Genomic DNA, 26254 nt, shown 5'->3' on the forward strand with positions numbered 1-26254 from the left:
AATAGGGATCAAATTATACATGGTGAAAAAGTGAAATTATGCCTTTAAGTCGATTATTTTTTCCAGTTTACAGAAATAAAGAAAATACACAAAATAGTAATTTAAATATTTAAAATTGACTTTATTTTACACATCTTAAACATAAAGCACTGATTTGCACCCCAAAAAAAGGACTGAGTTCGAAATACGATTTTCAAACACTCTTGAAGTTATAATGAACTATTTGGACTAAAATACATAATCAATACAGTCAATAAAGAATGATGGTGTGACAATGACAAACAAATTCATTGTGTGGCATTAAAAAAAAAAACGAGACACTTTAAGCAGCACTAAATGGGGTAAATGTTATGTTCATGTAAGTCATTATATTTAGCAGCCTTCTCGTAACTGAGTACTGGTTTGTCGAAAAAAATCCAAAAGATATTCCCAACCTAATTTCATTGACTATCACAACATAACCTATTTTACCTTTGTGTTACTCCTGTGTAGTAATAAGATAACCCTTTGAATATGTACGCTTACAGAATCTACATTACATATTGATTAAAACAATTAAAAGTAAACATGGAAGCATAAAAATACAAAATATACCGGTATAATCTTTGTCTAATGAAATGTGATATTGATGTTAAAGTGACGATGACATGCATCATATCAGTTGTGTTTTATCTCTGAGTAAATGTATGAGGCTAGGGATTTTTTCCATAGTAAAATCCTTCAATCTGATTTCGAGACACACACTGCAAATTTTCAGTCAAAAAGTACAGTTGCAATGAATGTTTTGAATGTTTACACTGTACAGCTATATAAATTCTATGTTTTAAATAATAAAATTGTTTTAAATAATAGAAAATGGTCTTGGTCACTTTTAACACAGGTTCTCTCAATATCTATTTAAAATGGCAGTAACTAATATAGAAAATGTAGTAACAAGTGGGGACTTCTATTAAACATTAATCACTAAGCATACTGAACATATTATTGTCAAGGGGTTACACAACTGAGCACTTTAAGGCAACATTTAACACATATAGAATTGCATATGGTGGCATAATAATAAAGACAAACAAAACTAGCAAGAATTACAGAATACATGACCATAACAAATCAGAATATGATGATACATTGTTGATCAGTTTAATGAAAACAGCAATGGGTCATTATCAAAAAATGGAGGAGAAAATTCTCAATACAAGAGTTATCTCCCCTTTTCACATGTTTGCTCTATCCAATTCTTGTATTTTGTTCAAAGGCCTTGACATACAGCTTGACAGTACAAAAAGAGTCTCTGTCAAAGTGACTAAAACTAAAAGGGTGTGAACTAGGTTCTTGTAATAAAAATTTGACCTTACACTCACATTATATCACCAAACAACAGAATGGTTCAATTCACTTAAAGCAAAATGGGTAAAACTCTTATATTTTAAGTCAAAAGATGTCAAGAATGGATTGATGATAATGGCTTAACGAAGACTTGCACAACATTCATTAGATATTTAAAAACAAATGTAACATGGTATAATAGGTTTTTGACAATAATTAACATCAATAAGTAAATTATAATAATGTACAATCTTTAAATATCAACACCTCTATAATCATTTAGCTTGAAAAGGCTATGATTCTATGGGGAGCTATACATGCACAAAGTGATATCTATGTTGAATAAAACACATGTATGCAGTATGAGTCTGCCACTATGGTGTGCTGACAATTGGGTCATCTATATCATACAAGAATTATACTGAATTATGAATAAAACAGAGTATTAAAAATACAGAGACAATGTTATCACAATATTAATCAGCTAAATTAATAATAATTAATAGACATTTGTAAAGCCATTCACAGAATAATACCTAGTTTTGTTGGTACACTTTTGATGTCAAATACAGAAATAGCCTTAAAAATCTTGATTAATTCAAAATATTTGCTGATTTTATGTTAGCATTTTATGTTTTATTTATCATTTCTTTTTCTTATTCTTTATAGGATCAACATTTTGACATATTTTGTAGTCAAAAAGCACCAAGTAAAGCCTGATCAACATGTTCTTATAGTACATAACCATTGTGCAATTCATGACAATAAATTAACATAATAAAATATGGCTACATTAGTACATGATAAAAACATGGATATAATATAAATAATACATCAACAGTGTTTAAAGTATTCAAATAACCGAGATTAAAATATCTGATCTTAATTAATACAAGTGCAAATGAATCTTTTCTTGTGAAACTATCCCGAATAGAAGAATCAAATTTTAATATTCACCTACTAGTTTATGTCATCTACGTCAACTGTTTTTTTCTAATAAAATTATACAAGCTGTGTCTGAGAAATGGATTATATAATTTAAACTGCTGATCTAATTATTTAGTTATTATTTGACTATAACATGATTTTCACAAGAATTTAAGCAGAATAATTTTGCATATTTTAGGTTTAGTCAATAGTCTTTTCTGAGAAACATCAATAGATTTACTTTGAAATAATTAATCTTAACTTATTTACACACTATGATACAATGTACAAATATCTTTATATATTATATATTTATGTATATATGGCATCTAATATATTTCATAGTTTAAACTGAACAATGAACACATTAAAGCATCATTATGCAAACGTCTTTAGTTGGGTTCATGAAACAAAACCGTCTTTCCTTTTATCTGATTTGATGTGTTACTTCCAAAAATAAGAAACTTTAACTTTCCTTTTCAAAATTGTACCTCTATTATCAATGATCTAAACTAATGACACAAAAATGGGAGGCTATCCATTCAAACTAACACATCAGATCTAGTCAAATCAATAATTCGTTCTATCACATAAAATCAGATAGTGTGTTTTTTAAGTGAATAGTGACAAATTAATACGTAAATTTCTCATATAGGAATTCAACAAATTAAATTTGAGCACACAAGTTAAAAAATACTTATTAACGCAAACCTCACAACATAGCCATATGAATATATTCGTATTCTTTTTATTGTCACTTTCATTGTTTATCTTGTGACCTAATCTTTAAAATTCAATGAATTTTATGCATATACATTAATGAATTCAAATGAATCCAATGTTCCCTGACATTTAACAGAATTTTTTATGAAGATGAGGAATCAGCAATTGGAATGTCATCTAATCTACAACTATTAATGGTTCATCAAAGGGATGATAACTTGGGCCAATTTATGGTTAGACATTTAATTCTTATTGGATGAAAAATAGAGTATTTTCAGACCTGAAGAGAAAAAGAGTGTGATTAATTACAGTCTTTTGTTCAATATACATCATTCCCTATTCTATATATATATATATATATATACAACCGCAATATTCACAGTAATTCATTTTCCCTTGAATCTGTTCATCTGGCTTCAAGTATGATCTATATTTACCACTAGTTCAAGTACATAACATATTTTTATGAAAATCTAGACAATAACCAAATAATTGATCTTCCGTTAAGATTCTAAATATGTATTGTTCGATATCACATATTGACCACAAGTTTCATACATTAAATTTTTTTTTTTTTAAATTTTGCCCCAGAAATAGAAAAAATACTTTCAACAATAAAGTGAGAAAGTGACGGCTTAAAATCTAAATGAATTATTGTGCAATGTGTTTGTCACACTTAGCGGACACTGACCTTAAGTATATGTGTACACCAGTTGTTTTACAACTCGTTAATCATGATTGAATAAAATATTAATGATATAAATATACACAACTAATTTCTCTTTCTACACATGACTATGGTAAAATACTAACGAGACTGAGACAAAATGTCAACAAAAAAAGGATATAACTGTACAAATTATATACATCAAATTGTTTAAAATTACAGCATGGTATCGGTATCAAGTATTTAAATAACATCTCTTTTCGTATAAACACAATTTACTTGGCTGAAATTTTTTAACAAGTATCAAAAGCAATGCATACTAAGCAAGCCTCTTTTCTAAATGTTTAATTCTGGATAAATTTCCATTAGAAAAGGAAGTATTTTCTCAATATTGTATTGCAATTAAAATAAATAAAATATCAGCCAAGAAATAAACATGTACAATAGTGCTAAATAGATCAGGAACGTTATATGTCACATAAAAAAATCAAAGTCCATTAATCGATGTGCAATTGTCCAAGGAACAAGCATGTCAATTTTCATGTTGATCATACCTGAATTGGCGGCCCCTTAGGCTATTTTCGAAGATGAGTAGCACTTGAGAAACCAGTTCCTGATTCAATAAACTATCGGAGGCCTGAAAAGGTGGCTGTTTATTTTACATTGATAACAGATTATTATTCAGAACTTTGAAATTCACTAAGCGACCAATGTACATTTTCCTCAATTAATACATAATTCTTATCAAATTATGAGCCATTTATAAAGGCTCTTATAGACTTTGTCTTACCACAATTACTTCAAAAATCAAAACATAATTTGACATAAAAATTACTTCAAAAATAATTTCTATGGCCAATTAGATAGAAAATATTTCACTTAATCATCCTTAGAAATAATTTATCATATTTGCAAAATGTTATTCATCATGAAAAATAAAATAAATTTGACCAGAAAATCACCTCAGAAATAATTTCTGAAGATGGTTAGATGTTTAAGCATCAATAAACATGAAAAACAATTTCAATCCCAGAGATAACTTTACCATTCGTTTATCTCTGGTAAAACTTGCCAGCCATTAATCAGCGTGAAACTTGTTCCTAAACTCTGCCCCCAGTGGCTACTGATTGGCAGGATTTGTTAGAATGATATGCTGCTGCTTTCTCGACAATAAGGCATCGATTCGTTGCATGAGTTACATATTAATGATCCTTGGAACATTTTCCACATCTTGCCATCAAAAGTTCATTCGAAAAAAGCCGATTTGATGATTTACTGGGGACTATTTTTAGTGCACAATGTGAGTGATTCGGCTAAATAAGTGAACTTTCTGAAGAAACGCGAGTTTGAACCGCCATCTTGGATCTTTGTGAAGCGACCGACGGAAGGATACATCACATGACATTCAAAATGGCTGGCAAGTTTTACCAGAGATAAACAAAAAAGGGTGAACTTATCTTTGGGATCGAGATTGCATGAAAAAGGGTGAAATTTTCAAATGAGTATATATGACACTGATATCTATTAAAAAGACTACTTGAACTCTACTATTAAATAGTTAATATGAAATAATGTGACATGAATCGGATTATTTCCATATGCAAAATGATCTGAATAAATGTTTACAACACTCAATTTAGCACTCTCAAATTTTGGAATAAAACATGATCCTTTTTCAATTGTAAAATCATCAAATTGTCAAGAACTGACCAAATATAACAAACTATTTGAAACAAAAAGATTTTTTCTTTAACCAACCGTTTTGGTTTTTGTCTTTGCTTAAAATCAGAAACATTTTTCAAGAAGTTATTGTGAAAATAAAAGTGACACAAAGTCAAAAAAGGTTTCTTTTTTGGATCAAAAAATGTAAAATAAACAAAAATAATGAATGACCAGTCAAGCCTAATTCTTTTTATACATATATATAATTAAATATAAATAAATATTATAGGCCATTTTGCTCAGATATTTTCAGCATTTTATTTATATATTCTCTGGTGGTTTTCAATTTACACATTGATGACACAAAATATAATTAGAAATGCCAAATATATATATATATTTTTTCAAAGAAAATGATGATAACAGTCAAACCTTTACACTGAGCCCTATATCTGCTCTTATTTTATCTAAGCAAACTGGCCCTTCATTTAAAAAAAAAAAAAAAATCTATCATTAAAATATATTTGTTCCTAATTGAGAATTGATTCAGGTAAGAGTTTGATAAATTTGATTCTATTTTAAGTTTATTCCATATATTTGGAGAGAAAATCAAGAAACCGTTTTGCATATTGTTCTGGTTTCACTGTAGATATTTCTGCTCCAGCTCCATGTTTCACTGTTTTTGCAGCCTGTGCTGTTCGTTTCTTCATACCATATTTGGTAAGTATGTCAATCATAGCCATAAAATAAACCTCACGCCTTGGACAACCTTCGTAAAAAAACCAAAAAAACATTCATTATTTAATACTCTAAAATATTAAAGATGCATTATGTTAGATTTAGACAAAAGGCTGGCCGTTCTTTCTATAATAGTTCAAAAATAATAATGAAAAATCAATATGACTGAAGATAGTCTTGCTAAATTTAAAAACTTGCAGGTGTTTTAATCCATTTAAATTTCAGCCATCAAATGTTCTAGCGAAATGATTATTGGCTTGTCATGTGAATAAATGTCTAAATAATAATTTATATAACTCTTGAAGCCAAAATAAAGACCTGCAACAGGCAGATATAGTTCTTACAGGGCTAAAAATATTCTAATATTAACGTTATTTTTCATATTAAAACAACTTTTTGCGGTAGTATTCTCCTTTAAGAATAGTGGTTTTTATCTACAAGACGTGGACATGTAATCATGCAACACAGGTGTTCGATTAACAAGATTTCCGCTGCTCTATCACTATGATGCATTTGGTTAAATCATCCTAGTATTAGCTATAAGCTATCAGTTGAAATCAGAATTCCTATAACATTTTTTCAGCCAATCAGACAGCCTCAACACAATTTTCTTGGCTAAATGGTCATACACGGAAAATACATATAAAAGTACCTTCTTTTAAAAGGCAATAACTCATCTTGATAAGATTCTCGATTATGAATAGACAAAAGTCCCTATCAAAAAAGTTGAAAAACAGTAATCTCCCAACTGTATCAAAGGAGAAATTACAAGACACTGAATAGTCCAAGCTATAAAAAGAACTTACTTTCTGAACTTTTATAAGCATATTTTTCTAACTTTGCATCAAGTTCTCCATTAAAGGGAAGCGGAGTGGTTGGTTGTGGGCTGTCAGGTGGTGTGATTGCCAAACCATAGCCATCGTTAAGGTCGTCTACATCTTCATCTTCTTCTTCTATATCATCCTGATCCACACTTCCTGCAAAATCTTCCTGTTGTATTTGTTTTTCTTGCTGTTCTTGTTCAGCTATGTCAGCATCATGGATGCCCACAATTAAACTATAGTCCATTAAATGAAGATTGGATAAAAACTAAAAATACAAAATGAAAGTTAAAACTGAATCAATAATTTTATAGTAACTTCTAATTAATTTACGACACAAACTAGGTCATTTGGGGACTAACATATGGTTCAATTTTATTTCAATAATTCGCTCGACCTTAGGGGTCTTTAGCAGTGGGAGGAAAACGGAAGAATCCGAGAAAACGCACGAGGTTGGACAGGCGACCCTACTCCTTGTCAAGTACAACCGGGGAAACGAAACCACACCAGTTGACTCAATGACAGACCTTATGATACAACGTGCATGCGCTAACCATTAGGTCATCCAACCCCCCAGAATGATAAATAAGTTTCTTGAGTTATCCAAAGCAGCATGCAATAACATGACAGCGGTTAAATAATAATATATTAAATTGTAGATGATTTATTTCCCGTAATCAATCAATTGTTCATTTTTACATTTTTTTTTTTACTAAAACATTTACTGGAATGACACCTTGGAAATTGAGAAAACCTTTTTCCCAATGAAACAATAAAAGCCATAAATAAATGGGTAATAAAATTGGCGAAAACTCTTTCAAATTCCCACTAGACCATTATCTACTGTTTGCACAAGAGATTGACCTTGCATTCTAATATCTTTGTTGATCTATAAAAGTAAAGATCTATTATGTAAGATTGAGGTATAAGAGTTGGGCGTTCTTGCTATATCAGTTCAAAAATAGATATGATAAATGAATATATTTAAAATTTCCCTCAAATTACTTTATTCTGAGCAAAGTAATCAGTGTTTGAAGATGTAGCGTAGATTGCTGATTATCATAGCACAGGAACTGGACAACCAAGACTAAGTCTAGATTATCCAATTTTCAATTAAATTATTAAATGGTGATTGTGTTTCAATCCATTTAATTCTTGACCATATGAATGATGTTCTAAGAGAGTTGAATATATGCTTGTGATATGAATAAATGTCTAAATAATAGTTTATACAACATTTGAATCCACAATAAAGACCTGCAATAGACATATTAAGTTCTTACATAATGTATCTTTAATGAAATATTTCCAGATGGCATTAATGTTAAGGTAGACACTTATTACAAAAGTTCAAATGTAGTCAATATAAATATCTCTGCTCTAGAATTGCATCTAAAATCAACCTATTTCTTTTGTTAATTTCGCGTTGGATATGCATCAGGTACACATCTATTTCGACACCTATATATAATGATATAATGACATGTCATCAAACACAAAAAACTTCTTTAAAGTTTTGGCCTCATGTCCTATAAATAGCCATCCCAACCAGCAGATACTTTTCCATTTTATAATGTAATACCACATTTAACATATTAAATATCGTGATCCAATAAAAGCCCTTCTGTTGTTTTGCTTGGTGCAGTAATAAGCAACTTTTACCTTTTTAGGCCTATAAGTTAGTTTGAACTTGATTTCAAAATTCATTAACAGTTTTAATTATTGATTGATAATAATTTTCAGTTGTTGGGTAACTTTTTGTGGCTCCATACCCCAGGATTTTTTTTTGTACTAATGCTATCTCAAATATTTCATTAGAATTCTTTGTAATAAGCATCCTGGATTTCAAATAGAATTTTTAAAGATAAGGGAGTTACTGGGTTCGAAAACAGTTGTTCAAATGGTAGGATTCTACCATATTTTAAACAAACATTTAAAAAATACAAACCTCAGAATCTTTTTGTAAAATAGACATAATTTTTTCTTTTGCTTCTGGTCCGACATGGATCTTAAAACCATCATTTACAAAATCATTGTCTTTAAATGTAGGTAATTCTTTTAACTAGAAAAAAAAAGTTTGGGAAGATATATAAATTTGTTCCATTCAGTGTCATACTGTCATACAGTGTGCTACGAGGGAAATATTACCCAGACAGCAGCGTTATGGCCTACTCTTATTTCAAATTCCAACTGTCAAGTGCTCTTTTACGTAAACGCCAATGTGTACACAGGACCTAGGTTTACCATCCCATACAAATGACTAGACACTGTCCCTGCCAGGCCCTCCATTCTGCACCTCTGACATGGGGGAATCATGTCAGAAAATCCAGACAAACTTTCTCAGCCAATAACGGGTGAGAATCGAGACCTCCTGGCTAGCGAGCCATTGTCATATTCACTGAATCAACGAGGTTCCCTTACGATATAATAATTACTTTTTCTACTCTGTATCAACTGTATGTGAATCCACAAAGAAAGTCGTTAAGATTGTTGAAATACTGCTTTTAGATTTCTGGAGCACAAGCTACGGTAATTACTAAATCGATATAACCTACCTTTTCCTTATCATTAGCCTGTCTATCAACAGTTGAACCCTAAAAATAAATATTAAAAGTTTGGGGGACTCTTCAAACATTTCAGATCATAAGGATTACAAATTTTTTGGTGAGGGTTGAAAATCTATCCATTTTCAGATTTCAATAAAATTTATTACCGTATTAAATGATAACAGTAGAATGGAATAGTCTGAAGCATCACAGAATTAATGGTTATAAATTGCTGTAATTTTGAAGAAAAAAAACCCTGTAATTATTTTTAAGGTTGATGGAACTCAACATAAAATCTATATCATAATTTCGGGTCTTACAATAATTTGCCCCGTGTGCCGTGAGAGTTCAATAGAATAGGTTGTTTAAAGAAATTAGGTTACATGATATACCTGACATCACAAAACTATGCAGTACAGGATTTCAAACAGCAAATATGGCTTCTTGACTTACCTTTAAATCATATTTTTTGTGAATAGCTAGTCTGGGACTGAACACATTTCTCATAACCACCATATAGGTCTCCACATCATTTACTGTTAAACGATACATACCAAGATACTGTGGTAGTAATGTATTAGCATTATTCTCTACAACATACTGAAACAGTAAAACATACAAATACATAATATTACCTTTCATTGGGGTGGGGGGGGTAGTATGGCCAATGAACTTGACTGGAATTTATCAAGAATTTTGATTCTTTAATTCAAATTATCATCAATTCTGATATTCTTAAAATAAATGATCTTTTATAGCTTTTTAATATACTAAGAAAACACAGATTGATAAATGATAATGTGCATTAATGAATCATGTTTCACAGACAATGTGGTTACAAATTTTTCCCAGCAGTAACAACACTACGCATGATTTACTAAATACAGGGAATTCATTTCATTTCATTGCAGTGTGAAAGCAATAACTACTAAGTTTCATACTGCATTCTCAAACTAATCTGAAAGACTGGACATTTGAGAACATGCATACATGTACAAAAGCTATATATAAATGTTGTACACATTTTTGTTAAGCTGGGAATCGTCATACGTAGGTTGAGAGTGTAGTTGAATATACAATGTACCAAATGTATGAAGGGTTGCTCGATAAATTTTCAAACATGGATGAAAATCAAGAACATGGGCTAAAAATCATTTTTTAATCATTTGGCCTAGACTTGCATAAATTTAAGTCACCGATGTCCAGAACTTAAGTTGAAATGTGATTCAATATAGTATAAATACATTCCTTTCAATAAAATACAACATCAAAATGTGTTGAATGTTTTATACCCCAGGCCTTTGTGTATGAAATGACTATTTACCTGATGATATTGTTTAAGTATATGATGCATCTGTTCTACTTCTTCACTAACTAGTGTTTTAATAAAATAACTTTTATCTGTTGACACCAACATTCTGGCTCCACTACGGCCAGGAGAATCTACATCAGCAGGTTGTTTAGTTAAAGAATTCTACAAATAGATCATTTTTATTGTTTCCATAAAATTAATATCAATCTAACGTTTTGTGCAAAATATTTAATAAGCCTAATAGGAACATCCAACTTATTGTCGGCTCCTCAGATTTGACTCCCAACATGCCAGGGTGGGCTTTTTCTCGGGTATCTTTAATATGTTTTAATTAAATATTTCATATATTAGGTTACTGATTTCGTTCGTTCATAGGGCTTAATATCTGATTCCACTGAGGGTAATATCACAGACAGGGGCAACATAGTTGTCAGGATATGTAATGAGAAAAGACTTGGTCGGTCTAGGGACATCTAAGACATCTATGCATGAAAGGTCAGTGTTGTATAATTTCATAGATTATTCTATATATCATGGGGGGGGTTGGGTGGCCGAATGGTTAGCACGTGCGTGCTGTATCATAAAGCCTGTCATTGAGTCAACTGGCGTGGTTTCGAATCCCGGTTGTATGTGAAAAGGAGTAGGGTCGCCTGTCCAACTTCGTGGGTTTTCTCCGGGTCCTCCGGTTTACTCCCACTGCTAAAGACCCCTACGCACAAGCGAATTATTAAAATTAAATTAAACCATGTTAGTCCTGAAATGACTTAGTTTGTGTCGAGTTGACGTTAAACCCCATTCCTCTCTCTATATATATATCATGGAACCTGTCTTGATAGAACACTTTCACACTGGATTTCCGAAAAGTTCTTCCTATCTGTTCTCTTTCATTTAAAGTTTTGAACACTGCCTACTGTACAGCTTGAAACCGCCAGAATAAAGAAGCCTAAAACAAACTATATTATTGGTTTAAATTCCAGGACAAAATAAAAGTATATTATCATAACCTAGTGGGAGATGAATGTACTTACCATATATTCCATATCATCAATTCCAAATCTTTCACGTAAATTCTTAAACACCAGAGGACAATATTCTTTCACTTTAAAATGACTTGGCATGCTATCTCTGTTAGAATACAAATTTGACTAACTTTAAGTAAAGACAAAGGGCAGAAAATTTAAATATAAGGTCATACAAAAAAAATATTCTGTTTCTCAGACAATCCTTACCAGACAGATATCTGATGATGGTATTTATTTTTGTGTTTTTATTTTGTCAAAGGATCACCACTGGGCTAAGTATCTGATTCCAAGGCACTACATTTATATCTGACTATATCTGATGTTGTTTATAGGAATATATGAGAATATCATTTATGATTGTCAGTAACATTTATCAGAGAAAGTGATGGAGGATTACCTGAGAACCAAAATATTTTTCTTTTTCATATGACCTAATATTTATATACTAAATACATGTAATATATCTATTTCAGTTAGAAAATAGATATATTTCAAGAAAGCCAAAATTGAGAAAAAAAAGTTGGTGGCTATTGCTCTGATAACTACCATTAACTACTACTAGCTTAATCTTCATTAGCACCGTTACACCAGGCAGTCAACAAAGGTTGTCGCTTATTTTTACTTTTGTCAGTAATGAAACATTTACAATACACTCAAATCGGATTAAAAGTACATGTACTAACAACTCATGCCCGTCTTCATTAGCCCAGTATAGGAGCAGAACCGTAGGACGTTAAACCCCATTTTATTTCATTTCATAAAGTAATTATCAGAAATCATCACAATTAGTACATACAAATCATTTAATATCATGGATTTAGCTGTTCAAGTTATCAAAAATCACTGAAAATCAATATACTTGTTTGTCTCAGGACCTTAACCCTTAACCGGTCATTGTCGACTATAGTCACCACAACGTTATACAGCTAAGTGGTCATGATCGACTAAAGTCGACCACAGCAAGAACCTTTTTGATAAGCCCCATTTGAGTATTTAGTTTCGTATTTAATTGATATGGTCACGCATGCGTGTCAGGCAGGAACTTGTCTTGTCAAGGGCATTGAGAAAAACATGTCTTTGTTCAACATTTTTTGACGAAAAATGCAATTTAACGATGTCGGGAACGTTAAAGACGCTCGAAGTGGTTGAAATACTTATGAAAGATTCCAACTCGGATGATATTGATGACACCGATTCTGAAGACGATATTTCTGATGAAAAGGACTTAAAATGATTGGCAAATTATAGATCAACTTATCCCCTTCAACTTTTTTATTGGTGTCAAGAGTCTATCACTTATAATTATTCGACAGTAGTCGATTGAAATAGGCATACAAAATATTTGACGCCAGCCTTTATTTAGCCTGACCACTTGACGTCATGACGTCAAAATGATGTCGACCGGTTAAGGGTTAAACTCTATGTATAATACATTTAAAGTCAATAGAACGATAATTTTGGCATGTAGCTGCAAGATATTTCGAAGTAATCAAAGGCCATAACTTTGGCAGTAATTATCATAAATCATTGAAAATCATGACCTTAAACCTGGTGTATAAATTTAAAATTAACCAGATGATAACTATGTTAACTTTGGTCTAGAGCATCCAAAAGATTTTTCAAAATGGTCAAGCACCAGGGCCATAACTCAGGTAGTAATTATCGGAAATCCTTGTAATTCAACAAGCTTCTTTGTCTCATGACCGTATACATTGAGTATAAATTTAAAGTCAATTGGATATCAACGTTAGCCCACAGGTCGTCAACAAGATTTTTCAAAATAATTATTCTGGCAGTAATTATCATAAATCATTGAAAATCAATAAGCCTTTTCCTCTCATGAACTTAAACACTGTGTATAAATTAAAGTCAATCGGATATCATCTAGCAATTGTGGACGCAATTATGAAAATGAATATTACTGTATTCTTCGGTACATTAGACGCATAATTTTTACCAATTATTTTAATGTCATTTCAATATAATTGAATTAAAGCTAGATAAGGCTTAATATTGGAAAGAATTATAATGGTAAAGCTGTTCAGTTTTCCACACTTACTGGGCACCTAAATCCTGAGATTATATTTTTCAAATTCCTAAAACACCTGACAACGTCAGTATGCACCTCATATGTGCCTAATGTACCAAAATATACTGTATTATATGACTTTTTAAACAAAGACAGCTCACAATGGCAAGCAAGAAGAACTGCACCACAAAAAAGAATAAATGATAAGAACACAGCCCGATTGTTTGTATATTTTAAATATGTAAGAGCCTTAGGTTTTTGTGGTGTGATATTACAGTGTATACTAATAGTACTACTATACTTACTTGTTAAACATGTGATTGTCAACTCTGATTTTACTGTAAGACTTGAAATCATCGGGCATCAACATTACCTTCTGATTAACATGATCTAATTCGTTGATCTACAAAAAATATAATATATTTATAATATGGATATATATGTATTTTGCCAATAGATGCTTATCTGAGTTCAGACTGTGCCCAAAAACTCTCAAAAGTTATATCTGGGGAAAAGACATTTGTCTAGAAATGCAGTAATTTTACAAATTCTTTTTTCAAACTGAATTTTCCCTTTTTTTCAAATGCACTTTTGGCTCCATTCAAACAACTATCCATCATGCCAGCCAATCCAACAAACTCTACAATTTAAAAACCTTGTGGGTTTTATCCAGGTCCTCCAGTTTCCTTCCACTGCTAAAGACCCCTACGCGCCAGCGAATTATTGAAATAACCTAGTTTGTGTTGAGAGGACGTTAAACTCTCTCTCTCTACAATATAAATGTACATATCCATATGCAATTTTAATTGATTTATTTTTCATTCAAGATACAAATATTGCAGAATTGTACATCACTTTAAACAAATTTAATTCTGTCTCTTTAAAATATCGTTCATAAAAGTAAGACATTCTAAACCCCATTCCATTTCTTAAAAAAAAAATAAAATGTCAGTTTCATTCACAAACATCGTTTTCGTGATTGATCAATACACATATAAAAATTGATTTATTGTAAGTCTAAAATTAGTCACTTCCTGATATAGCTTTGATTTGTGATTGACATTTTATACATACACATCACTTCAAAGCCTTTTAACCTAGATAGTCATAAACTAAATATCATACAGTTACAAAATAATAGGATATGTTGTATAAACCACTATAAAAATACCCTGGAACAAAACATATCAAAAATAATATTTGGTTAATAATTCATTTATAGGGTAAATAACTCAAATGATATTTCTATTTTAGCCCTAAAGCTCTGGTCGACTACTACACGATATAATTTACAGTTAAGTCAACATAATTAACTAATTGGTAACGATTTACAACTGACTTAATAGGCAGACACTCTTCAATCCCCATGGCATTTTCTTGTTATGAGTTACACCGCTTTATTACGGTAGACAAATCAATATACTCCAAAAATTAAATCATATATTGCTTAATTTACTGACCACATCATAGACAATTTAACAAAGAATTAGACATAGCCTATGTACATGAAACCTTTAATCTCTTAGCAGGCAGCGTAATAAAGACATAAATATGTATGTATGCACTTTGAATTATACATAAAATATACAACTTAAAATAATCTTTTTTTCTGTTTTCGATAAAATGTGTATACTAAATATGCACTAAACATGTTATTACCTTGTGTCCTGGAGGTACATTAATCATCACTGTTAGACAAGTTTATTCAAATAATCAATAGCATTTAAGATACAACTCCTAAAGCTGATGACTATTTGTATCAGTGTTTGTACATTATGGGAATATGTGGTGATTGGAGACAACATCAACCTCGAGACGACCAATGCCAATGCTTAGTGGTTGTACATACATTACATAGCTGAGTATATAGGGACTGTGATATCCCAAATTACAGAAATTGGTCTCACATAATGTAATAAGACAGAATAGATAACAATTCACAGCCAAATATTATATATCTCACCTACATGTATGTCCAATGCTATAATTACATATTATCAGATATTATTAACTGATACATTCCAAACAGAGTCCCAAGTGTGCACACATGCAATTTAATCATTTATGGAATGTCATTACATGTATGTATTTTGAAACAAATTTGTTTCTTGTAATATACATGTAAGTAGATTTATGTTATTCAAAAATAGAAAACAGTATACTGTCTGCATGAGTAACAACAAAAAGATACAATTTGATATTTACTGAGTTATTATGTATATCTAATGTTCCTTAAGCCAGGCGCAGACAAGCAACTTTTTCGAGCAACTTTCAGGCAACAGTGAAATCGCTGGTCGTTGAAAGAAAAAATCGCTTGTCTGCGCCAACGGGCAACAATAGTTGCCTGCTGTTGCTCCGAGTTGCTTCTCATTGCCAAATATCAAACATGTTTGATATTCGACAACAGAAAATCGCTCGTCGCCGAGAAATTGTTCATCTGTTGCTTCAAAATTGCTCGTCTGCGGCGGTAGGTGACAACAGGCAACTGGTTAACTGTCCAATCAGCGAGCGCTCTACTGTCATGTGATACGTCAAGATGGAACAGCTAACAACATTAACATGGTCCGTGGAGATGGAAGACATGTTGGTGGAAATGTGGGCTGAGCGGCCAGTCAGCGCACACGGGAGACCTCGAGTTGCCAATTACTCGGAGTTGCCAGTAGTTGCCTATTGCAGCAACAAGCGACGAAAAGTTGACCGTCTGCGCCAAGCTTAATCGGTGTTTAAAATTTGTTAATAAAAGTTTGAAGTCACCAGGACAGATTATTCACAACAACCAGTACACCATGTGTTAAAATCAGTACTATTATTATCTTTTCCATCAACTAGTATTCACAGATCTATGAAAGTCTGTCCTGAACTGAACTACTTGAACAATGTGGGTCTAATCACCTTTATCTTTCAACATGTACATTGTATAACATACAGTGTAAACATAATAATTTATAAAGACATTCGCCCCCACACTTTACAATTATGATAACCTAATTTTAGTACAATAAAGTATAGAGGGCCATAAAAAACCACTTTTAATATTCTGCTCCATTGTGTCAAGTCATATTTTTACATCTTAATGTTGAATGACAAACTAGAAATATAACTGGTCGAGAATGTGGTGTTTAATGTACAATATTCCAGAACGTTTACAAGGCATTCAACTTTCAAACCATACAATTAGACCAAAAAAATTGACCTGTCTTTAACAATAAGCAAATTCAAAAGGCTCTCCTCCATAGCAGGTTACGGAAAACTATTTGGAGAAAATGATATTTTTGTTTCCTCAAATTCAGAAAATGAGTTTTCAGTTCTCGGCTTTTATTATTCATTTCAAGCACTATTTCCTGCACATACTATATCTGCTGGCAATCTTTTGTAAGTGCTCACAGAAACAATTAGACTTAAGTAAAACAAGTGTTGAGATAACATTTGATGTCCAATGTCTTATGGTATATGTACCATATTTCAGTTGTTACTATTAATATCAATTAGGACTTGGTTACCAAAACTATTGACACTCAAAATTACCAGGTGTGATACATGTACTTGAACAAAGAAGACATGTACTAACTGGTCTGGAAATAACAATATGTCAGACACTATTTAACTAGAACCTCTGGTATTTTGAACTATGTGCCAGAAATGTACTAAAAAATACCAATAAAGACACAAATCTGTGCCAGAGGGATTGTGTCTGACAAAGCCTGAATTTGTGCCTGACAATGTCTGTGACAGACAGGTGCCTTATTTCCTGGCTTGTGCAAAATGGGATGGTTATTAATATTATACAACACCTACATGTACTGTCTGAAAAAACATAAATTTTTAACAGATTTCTTCGGTTATGAACAAACAAAGATTTTAACAACCATCTTTTGCAATCAAGACCCTAAACATGTTTTCGAGTGTATCGTCAATTTGATATCATTCTTTCAATCCAATAATAACCGTTCCATAACATCTATTGTGTGGCAGCCCTGAAAGTGAAATTTGGGTATGTAATCCTAAAAAACCTGCAAGACCTCTTCAAGATTTGAAAGTTTTGACCGTACTGTGATATGGTGCAATATTTGATTGTTTATAATATAATGTAAATATATTCCTTATCATCAACTATCTTTTAATTTATTGTAAATAATACTTAATATAACACACCATAACCCCATAATTGTAAATATCCTGTATAATCATACATTCAATCTATCGTGTTATATATCATATTAAAGATATTCATGGCTAAAATTTAAGGGACGTATAACGAATGTAATTGTTTTTGTGCCACATTGTTTAAAAAAAAATTATCCATCTGACTCTCTGATCAAAAATATGATTTAAAAAAAATATTTCAATATTTAAAGCTATAAACTTTGCAGAGATTTTACTAGAATGTAAAAGGTGGTAACGAAATAAAGGAATACAGGCAGTTGTGTGTGTGAAGGCCCAAACCCAATACCGAACTGATAAATTGAGTATAAAATTTATAACTACCATGAGTAGATTTAATTGAAATTAATGAAGATGTCTGACATAGAAGATTTAATAATGAATATTGGAAGCTCTGCTTATTAATAAAGTCATTCACATGGTCATAGTGCATTAATATTATATACATGAGCCATGTAAGCTTTAATAAATGTCATTTTGCACTTTAAAACGTATCAAATGTCTACATCAAGTTAGTAAAGTGAAAACAAAACACCTTACATGTATGTACATGTATCTAGAGAAATCAGATATTACATCTTCAACTTGATGAAATCGAATACTTTTATGTCAAATTGACATGACTCAATTTTGCAAGTGAAAACAAGTAAACTGATTTATCAAGAGGCAATTTGTGTGACTGTACTTTGAAACAATCCATACAGTATGATGGAGTGGTTTATTTTTCATATTCAATGGGGTGGAGCTAGATAGGATTTTTTTGTTACACATAGATTTGTCTATAATGCCTTTTACTTTCCGCACAAATAATTAGACTAATAGCGTCTTGTTCTATGATGATATTTATTTACTTTTTATTTGGGGGTCTTACGGAAATACGTACTTCTCAATTCGGGTGTAATATTACTATAATCAGATTATTTGCAATCTAGGAGGTTAATATAGTTCGAACAATGATGAAGTTTCTATGCGGAATACAGAATCTAAAACTCTACTGGACATCACCCATACATGTATTTACCACAAATGTGGCATAGTGTCAGACATTAAAAGAATATTCCATCTACTTTGGCTGGCGTTTAGTAATTGAACATATTAACACCAGGTACATGTACAATTTTATAGATACACAATTACTGAGTCTAATACTACATGTACATTGTAAGCGACTTTCGACGAGGAGACTTGATAAAGGCGAGAGGATCCTTGTCGAAACGTCGCCGAGTGTGAAACACAGTTATTGTGTATCCATAAAATTGTACATGTACCTTGTGTTAATGTTCCATCTGTATTGCTGATTTCTATCAAATTCCTTGATCACTTTCAGTTTACCCTACTCTGTACATGTATGCTTACCCAAGGACAATATGTAAACCTACATGTACATGTACTACAAATAGTGTCAAAAGTTGACTATTTTGTACACCTTGCATGTACTAGAAAATTAGAAACTTTAATGAAAGGTACCAGTGTGAAGATGGTAACAGTATTAACAGGGAGTTGCCAATGGTGGCTATGTTAAATCTATAGGATTACATAGAGCATGTCATTAACTTAACAATCACCATAGAATGAGTCATGACAGAATTCAATAGATAGCTTTTATCTTGTTAAGTATACCGGGTACTAACAACAGAGTATAGTTCAACAGGTAAATAATCTATTTCAATACCACTGCTGCATGTAAGAAAATGTATGTTGTAGATCTTCATATTACATCAAGCTACATGTATATATTTTCAGATTGAACATAAAACAAATCAAAGACTATTAGTTTGACATTTGACATATGTATAGCCCACATACGCTCCCTAGAGCAAGTTTACATGCATTATTGAAAAGATGTACTGTGCACTTTCAGCATTTACTCAAACACTGAATCAGAATCCAATTATCCATTTTAAAGTAGCTACATGTACATGTAAGTTTCTAACTCAATATCATCCAAAGTCTTTGACATTGAAAACACAAATTATTTGTCAATTTTAAATCAACATTGATGTTGTGATTTTACCGGGAAAAGATGGGTTTCAAGGCTTTCCCGTGAAAGAATCGCGATCGCACTCCTGGACGCACCTGGATGTAAGTCGAGGTGCACTTTTTACAGCTCACCTCAATGTCTAAATTGACTCCACCCAAAGAAAATAATCAGGAAAAATATACTGGTGTAACAAAAATACCGTCAATATCGACAATCAACTTGCTTATCGGCTACAATAACAGTCATACCGTAATCTGAGTAATGAGCACATTTAACAGTAATTTTGATAATTCGGTAAAAACACAAAACAAGCTTGCTGGTTATTCATTACAGGTCCAATAAGTTTCCTTTGTAATAATAAGCCACGTGGCAAATGATGACATCTCGCTCGGCATGGATTGTGAATCTTGGGATTAGTGCCTCGTCTTCGACACTCGATCCGTACGAATTCCAGGTACATGTACATGTAGATATTAAAATAATAATTGGATAATACATTTTATGGTTTCACTGGCCTGTTGTTCGTTAAATTTAAATAGTCATTGAATAATCCCTGATAGAACACTGATGATATCTGTTTATCTATCAAATAAACGAAGACGGTAATTTATTCAGGAATGTTACTGACTTGAACTTCAAGTCACATCTTAGCCTATTCAGAATACGACATTCTCCATAAATAACCAAAAATTATTTTTTATTGAAATCTGGTTATATCAAACGCAAGAGCTAAATCTGTCTATTGCAGGTCTTTCTTTAGGCCTGAAATGTTATCTAAATTATTAATTAGACATTAATTAACTTATCCAGACCATAATCAACTCTAGATGGCATCGCTAGCCTGCGATATTAAGTGGATTGTGAGCCGATTTACTGCATAACTTTCCTTCTCGATTAAACGATTAAATGGATAACCGAGACTATGCTGTTTATCGTACTGACTTTAGTAATGATGGCCGAGGCTAGGCAGAAATTTCATTCGCTTAGTTCTCGGTTCATAGTGGATCAATTTGAATGAAATTTTCAGCAAATTGCCTTTACGTTATCTAGTTTTTAATTATCATAGTGAGAACTGCCAACTCGTTATCGAATCTCCCATAATGTATCTTTAAAGTTAATGTAAGCTTCCAATTACCCTATTTCCTACCGGGATCTTATTTGACCCAATTCTGGTCGGTTGGTTTAAAAATGGATTAAAATCCCTGTTCTTATCACAAATGCTAAAAAAGCTCTCCTCAAGAGATTCAAGAGCGCTTTCTCAGGAGAGCGAGTTACCCTTCTTTCAATTTCAAGAGAGCTATTTTTGACTCCCCTGGAATTTATTCATGTGAAGGTCCGGGTTTCTGATAAATATTTACGACAAAATAAACATTTACCATTGATACACAAATCGTGTACTATAATCAGTGACCGCCCTAGACATTCGCCAATTCGCCAATGGCGACAATTATTTTTATTGGCGAATAAAGTGGTGATACTGGCAAAAAATTTGGCGAATGAATTTTAGAGAGTGTTATTTCGTAAATCTGCTAATATTAAACTTTAAATCGTCTCGTTCAACGCTTCTTTCGATCGACTCGATGGAGTGTCTATTGTTAGTACATTAATTACTCTAGTCTCAATCTTACAAGTCGCAAATCAGTCAATGTTACGCATTAAAAAACGACCGAAAGATCGAGTCTCGAGACTATAAAAAACCAATAAGCCCCTTTTGTGTGGCACTGCGTTGTTTACATTCGCTTTACTATAAGTTTTCTTTACTTACGCAGCAAATAAATGAAACGCACAATAATGACAACTAATACTAGTAAACCCAAAATAAGGATATATTCCTTTTTCCTTCCTACGACTACTGTTAGTCCAGAATCTACTTCCGTGAGTGAGAGTGTCATCTCGGACGCAAGTCCTTCGTTGGCTTCATCAACATGTGGACAAAAATTAGACCTTTAACCGAGACCGTCGAGCTAACCCTCAATGACCTCATGTTTATAAAAATGGATGGACCGGAAAGCATAAATTTTGAATTTGTCAGAGCATTTGATCAGTGGTGTCTTAAAAAGAATCGTCGTGTCTTTTCTGTTATGACGATGGAGTAAATTAAATCATGTGACTGTGAAGTACGTCCTATAAACATTTTTTTGTTATCTGCATTCATTCTCTCAATAATGTGAACTTTTGCATGGACAAGGAGAAAAAATAATATTCTTGTGTACATATATAAGTACATATCAAACATTTATTTTCATTTTTAATTAACAAAAATATGAATAAAAATGATATAAAATATTTGGCTAAAACTTTCTGAATTGGCTAATAAAATTTTGATTTGGCTAAAAATTTGGCTAAAGGTTTTAAGAGTCTAGGGCGGTCAGTGGTATAATGTACATGTATTTCAGATCCATTTGTTAAAAGGGACTCAAAGAACGAGGCTAGACATATTCCACAAGTCATTCATTCAACTTTCTGAATTGGCTAATAAAATTTTGATTTGGCTAAAAATTTGGCTAAAGGTTTTAAGAGTCTAGGGCGGTCAGTGGTATAATGTACATGTATTTCAGATCCATTTGTTAAAAGGGACTCAAAGAACGAGGCTAGACATATTCCACAAGTCATTCAAATGCGGAGGCCATATTCTTATATAGAGGGCATGCGCAAAAAATACTATCGGTGTAGAGAGACAGAAATGGGGTTTAACGTCCACTCGACACAAACTAGGTCATTTCGGGACTAACATATGGTTTAATTTTATTTCAATAATTCGCTTGCGCATAGGGGTCTTTAGCAGTGGGAGGTAACTGAAGGACCAGGAGAAAACCCACGAGGTTGAACAGGCGACCCTATTCCTTGTCACGTACAACCGGGGATTCGAGACCATGCCAGTCGACTCAATGACAGACTTTATGATACAGCGCGCGCACACTAACCATTCAGCCATCCAACCCCCCTATCGGTGTAGATATCACCTCGGTAGAAGCGGACGTTAAACAAAGCTATTTCACACACTGGAATAACCAGATGCTAGAGATTGCCATTCTATTGAGACTTCTGGCATACATGTATTTTGCCACATACATTTGTACATGTAACTGATTAGAAATTACAGTAAAAACAGAAATGATTGAATGTAAATTAGTTTATATAGGTTAATATTACATTATTATATGCGGTGCAACCCATTTGTGTGAATTTCTAGGTCCCAAATATTAGCAATTTAGCTCCTTTAAGCTTGGTGCAAACAGGACATTTGCTGATTTTGAAAAATTGAAATGAAAAACTACAATCTACTAATACCGGTAATTGGTTTCCAGTCATAAATACATACATCTGTACATACAACATGAGGAAACAAATTCTTTTTGAAACAATATAAAATAGTGACATGATGTAATCCTGTGAACACACAAAACTGGGAGGGAATGACACTGACTTTTGCTCTCAAGTTTTTTTTATTAGAGTATTTAGAGCCATCATGATATATTCAAGCAGAAGTACCTAAACATTGAAGCAAGTTTGGTGAGAATTTTGGTTCTATCAAACAAAAGGTGGTATGACTCCGACCACCGTTTCATATCAGAAAAGGTAGATACATGTAATTACATGTAAGTATAATGTATGTATACTATTCACATAATCAGTCATATTTAGGCTTTGCATTGCAGTAAACAAAAAGCGTCCTAAGACAAAACAAAGTTGTAAAAACATATGTTTTATATAAATGTATATACCTGTAAAATAAATAAACTATTCAAAATAAACTGTGCTTTGTGTTAAACTCTGAATTTATCGAAATCATTGCAATATATTTCAGAATTGAAATACTTTTTGTCAATTAAGACAATTATCACAGTCCTACACAAATTATAAAACATGGGCATTGTAAACCGGACCATTCTACATTGCACATGTATGTAATATTTTACAAGTTTCTTCCAATTTATTTTAATCTATAATTACTACTTCAAATTTGACATGCTAGTCTAAATTAAAGGGAAATTATGGAGGATTACATGTAGATAATGAACTGGCAGTTCTCACTGTAATAGTTAAAAACTAGACAATGTAACGGGAATATGCTGAAAATTTCAGTCAAATTGCTCCACTCTGAACTGAGATATTAGCGAATGAATTTTAGGTCTAGCCTCGATCACCATTACTAAAGTCGGTACGATACAAAAAACAGTCTTGATTATCCATTTTTGCATTTAATCATCGAAGAGCGTTGAGCAGGAGATCAGATTCAAATCCAGTGAAAACCGAACATAAGATGACATCAAGTGTTGATTAAGGTCTTTTCATGTTAATAAATCTATAATTAATAGTTTATATAGCATTTCAGAACTAAAGAAAGACCTGCAAAAGTCAGATTTAGCTCTTGCATAATATATGTTTAGCAATCAATCATCTATTCAATTTGTGTCAGTCACTAAAAAAAATCACAGCAGTTGAAGAATGGCTGCGATATTAGTATAATATAAAATATAGGCTTGATTGAATAACAGTTGATCGCATGGAGAATCAAATCAAAAATGTGTGGAGATCAGTCAGTAGTCAAGACTCAGATACCGTACTAAGAAGATACATGTACTTCTACATGTAGGTTATTACTCCGACTAGTTTGACCAGACTTGCAGGGAACGATAATGAAAGCCTGATAAGGAGCATTACTAAGAGCCTGATACATGTAAGGAGCGTGGAGGATAGAGCGCTTTTACTTGAGAGCCGTTAGGAACCTTGAGAGCCCTGTTAGGAGCGTGATCCGAGAGCCCAACAAGTGTTGGACGGAGGTGGTATACACGTACAGAATAATAAACTGCTTTTTTGGCTACTCCCACACCTCTACATACATACTAGTAGTGAACCCGCAACAGAACTATTGGATAGAGCCGGACTCACTCTACCACAGTAATCAGCTCTATCCTCATCCGAGGTGTTGTGTAAAGGTTGATAATGTGTGACGTAGATAATTAAGAATAACTATATGTTGTGGAACACCAAAACTACACCTTTTAAACATTCTTCTTCAAGCAACGCTATTTTATTCAGTTACTTAATATAAGAATGAACAAATGATGCAGCACATGCATTTGGTGTCATTTTGCTATACAAATAAAATACGACGCATAGAATCATTGACGATTGTATCATGTAAACAGCCTTCAGATATGTTGCATCCAACGGTTGTATGAAAGGCTTTAAGGCAATAATACGTGGTTGGTATTCTAACAACAGGTAGGCTACCGTACCAACCAAATGTTTGGTGCTACACATGTACAATGTAGTACATAAATTGTCTTTTATTTTAATTTACTATGTTCAGAAGAAAGTGGATGGTAAGCTAAATAGAGAGTTTGGTAATATCATCTGATCTCTAGTTTACAATTAGGCCTAGCACAGGATAAATTGTGTTTTGTAATTTTGACAATAGATTGCAGGGTATACTTACAATCACAGAAACAGTCAATCGTCTGCATCAGCTTCAATTATGTAGCCTAGTCAAGTCACTAAGACATAAACAGATTTTGACAAACGGTGGATTTTTCCTCCACATTTCAAAGTTTTGTGATCAAAGTCAACGTCTGACAATCTAAATTTTTAAAATTTTACCAATAAATGAAGCGAAACAATAATGTACTATCCCATCATATACTCACCGTGTGATTTATCCCCCACATAAACACACTGAGCAGCGGTTCATTAGCTCGGAAAAGCTTCAATTTTGGAGCCACTGCTTTGACTTTGAGCTTCTTCCTCTTTGTAGTCGACATCATTACATATATTGCACTATTCAGATATAAAAGCTATAACTCTAAGCTGAAAGGAAATGTTAGTTGTCACAAAAAACATTGAAATGTCTCATGATTTACTCCACTTGTTTTGGAAAAGCCATAAGCCCTTCCTCCAAATATGGCGTCTATAACAAATTTATCCCACAATGCAGCTCATTTTCCACCTATTACCACGGGAGACAACTCTTTTTAAAAGGCAACTTCGACGCCTTTGATGGTATATTTAGTAATTGAACATATTAACACGAGGTACAATTTTATGTATACACTGAGTTTAATACTAAGTGACGTTTCGACGAGGATACTCTGTATATATTTTCTTACTATTCACATACCTGTATCGCTTGCTTGATAAAGACGAGTGTCCTCGTCGAAACGTCGCTAATTAGTATTAAACCCAGTAATTGTGTACCGTATCCATAAAATTGTAGGCCTACCTTGTGTTAACATCGACACCCTTTAATATTCACTATGATTTATACAAAGATAAGCGTGTCTATTATTTGCTGAATTTTGATGCTATATGATTAGATTATCTGTCAAGCCCTGGATT

General features: G+C 32.4%; 1 protein-coding gene across 1 annotated transcript; it reads right to left on the reverse strand.

Annotated features, from left to right (window-relative positions):
- Nucleotides 1-100: 100 nt before the first annotated feature.
- On the reverse strand, nucleotides 101-25822 carry LOC126832010 (phosphatidylinositol 5-phosphate 4-kinase type-2 alpha). The gene is made up of 9 exons (XM_050562695.2): nucleotides 25567-25822; nucleotides 14079-14176; nucleotides 11751-11847; nucleotides 10735-10884; nucleotides 9864-10010; nucleotides 9420-9458; nucleotides 8813-8926; nucleotides 6850-7132; nucleotides 101-6074 (listed from the first exon to the last, which is right to left on the reverse strand). The coding sequence occupies exons 1-9, from the start codon at nucleotides 25681-25683 to the stop codon at nucleotides 5890-5892; spliced, it is 1230 nt and encodes a 409-aa protein (XP_050418652.1). The 5' UTR covers nucleotides 25684-25822; the 3' UTR covers nucleotides 101-5889.
- Nucleotides 25823-26254: the final 432 nt, after the last annotated feature.

This window comes from Patella vulgata, chromosome 9 (genome assembly GCF_932274485.2).
Source record: "Patella vulgata chromosome 9, xgPatVulg1.2, whole genome shotgun sequence".
Lineage (NCBI taxonomy): Eukaryota > Metazoa > Mollusca > Gastropoda > Patellidae > Patella > Patella vulgata.

Bases quoted from the DNA above. Each gene is read 5' to 3' on its own strand.
- LOC126832010 (XM_050562695.2), bottom strand. From the start codon at position 25,683: ATGATGTCGACTACAAAGAGGAAGAAGCTCAAAGTCAAAGCAGTGGCT. The intron at 14,177-25,566 runs GTGAGTATATGA...TATTTTTTGTAG, and splicing joins TGTGGGGGATAAATCACACG to ATCAACGAATTAGATCATGT. The intron at 7,133-8,812 runs GTTTGTATTTTT...TTGTATTTTTAG, and splicing joins TTTTACAAAAAGATTCTGAG to TTTTTATCCAATCTTCATTT.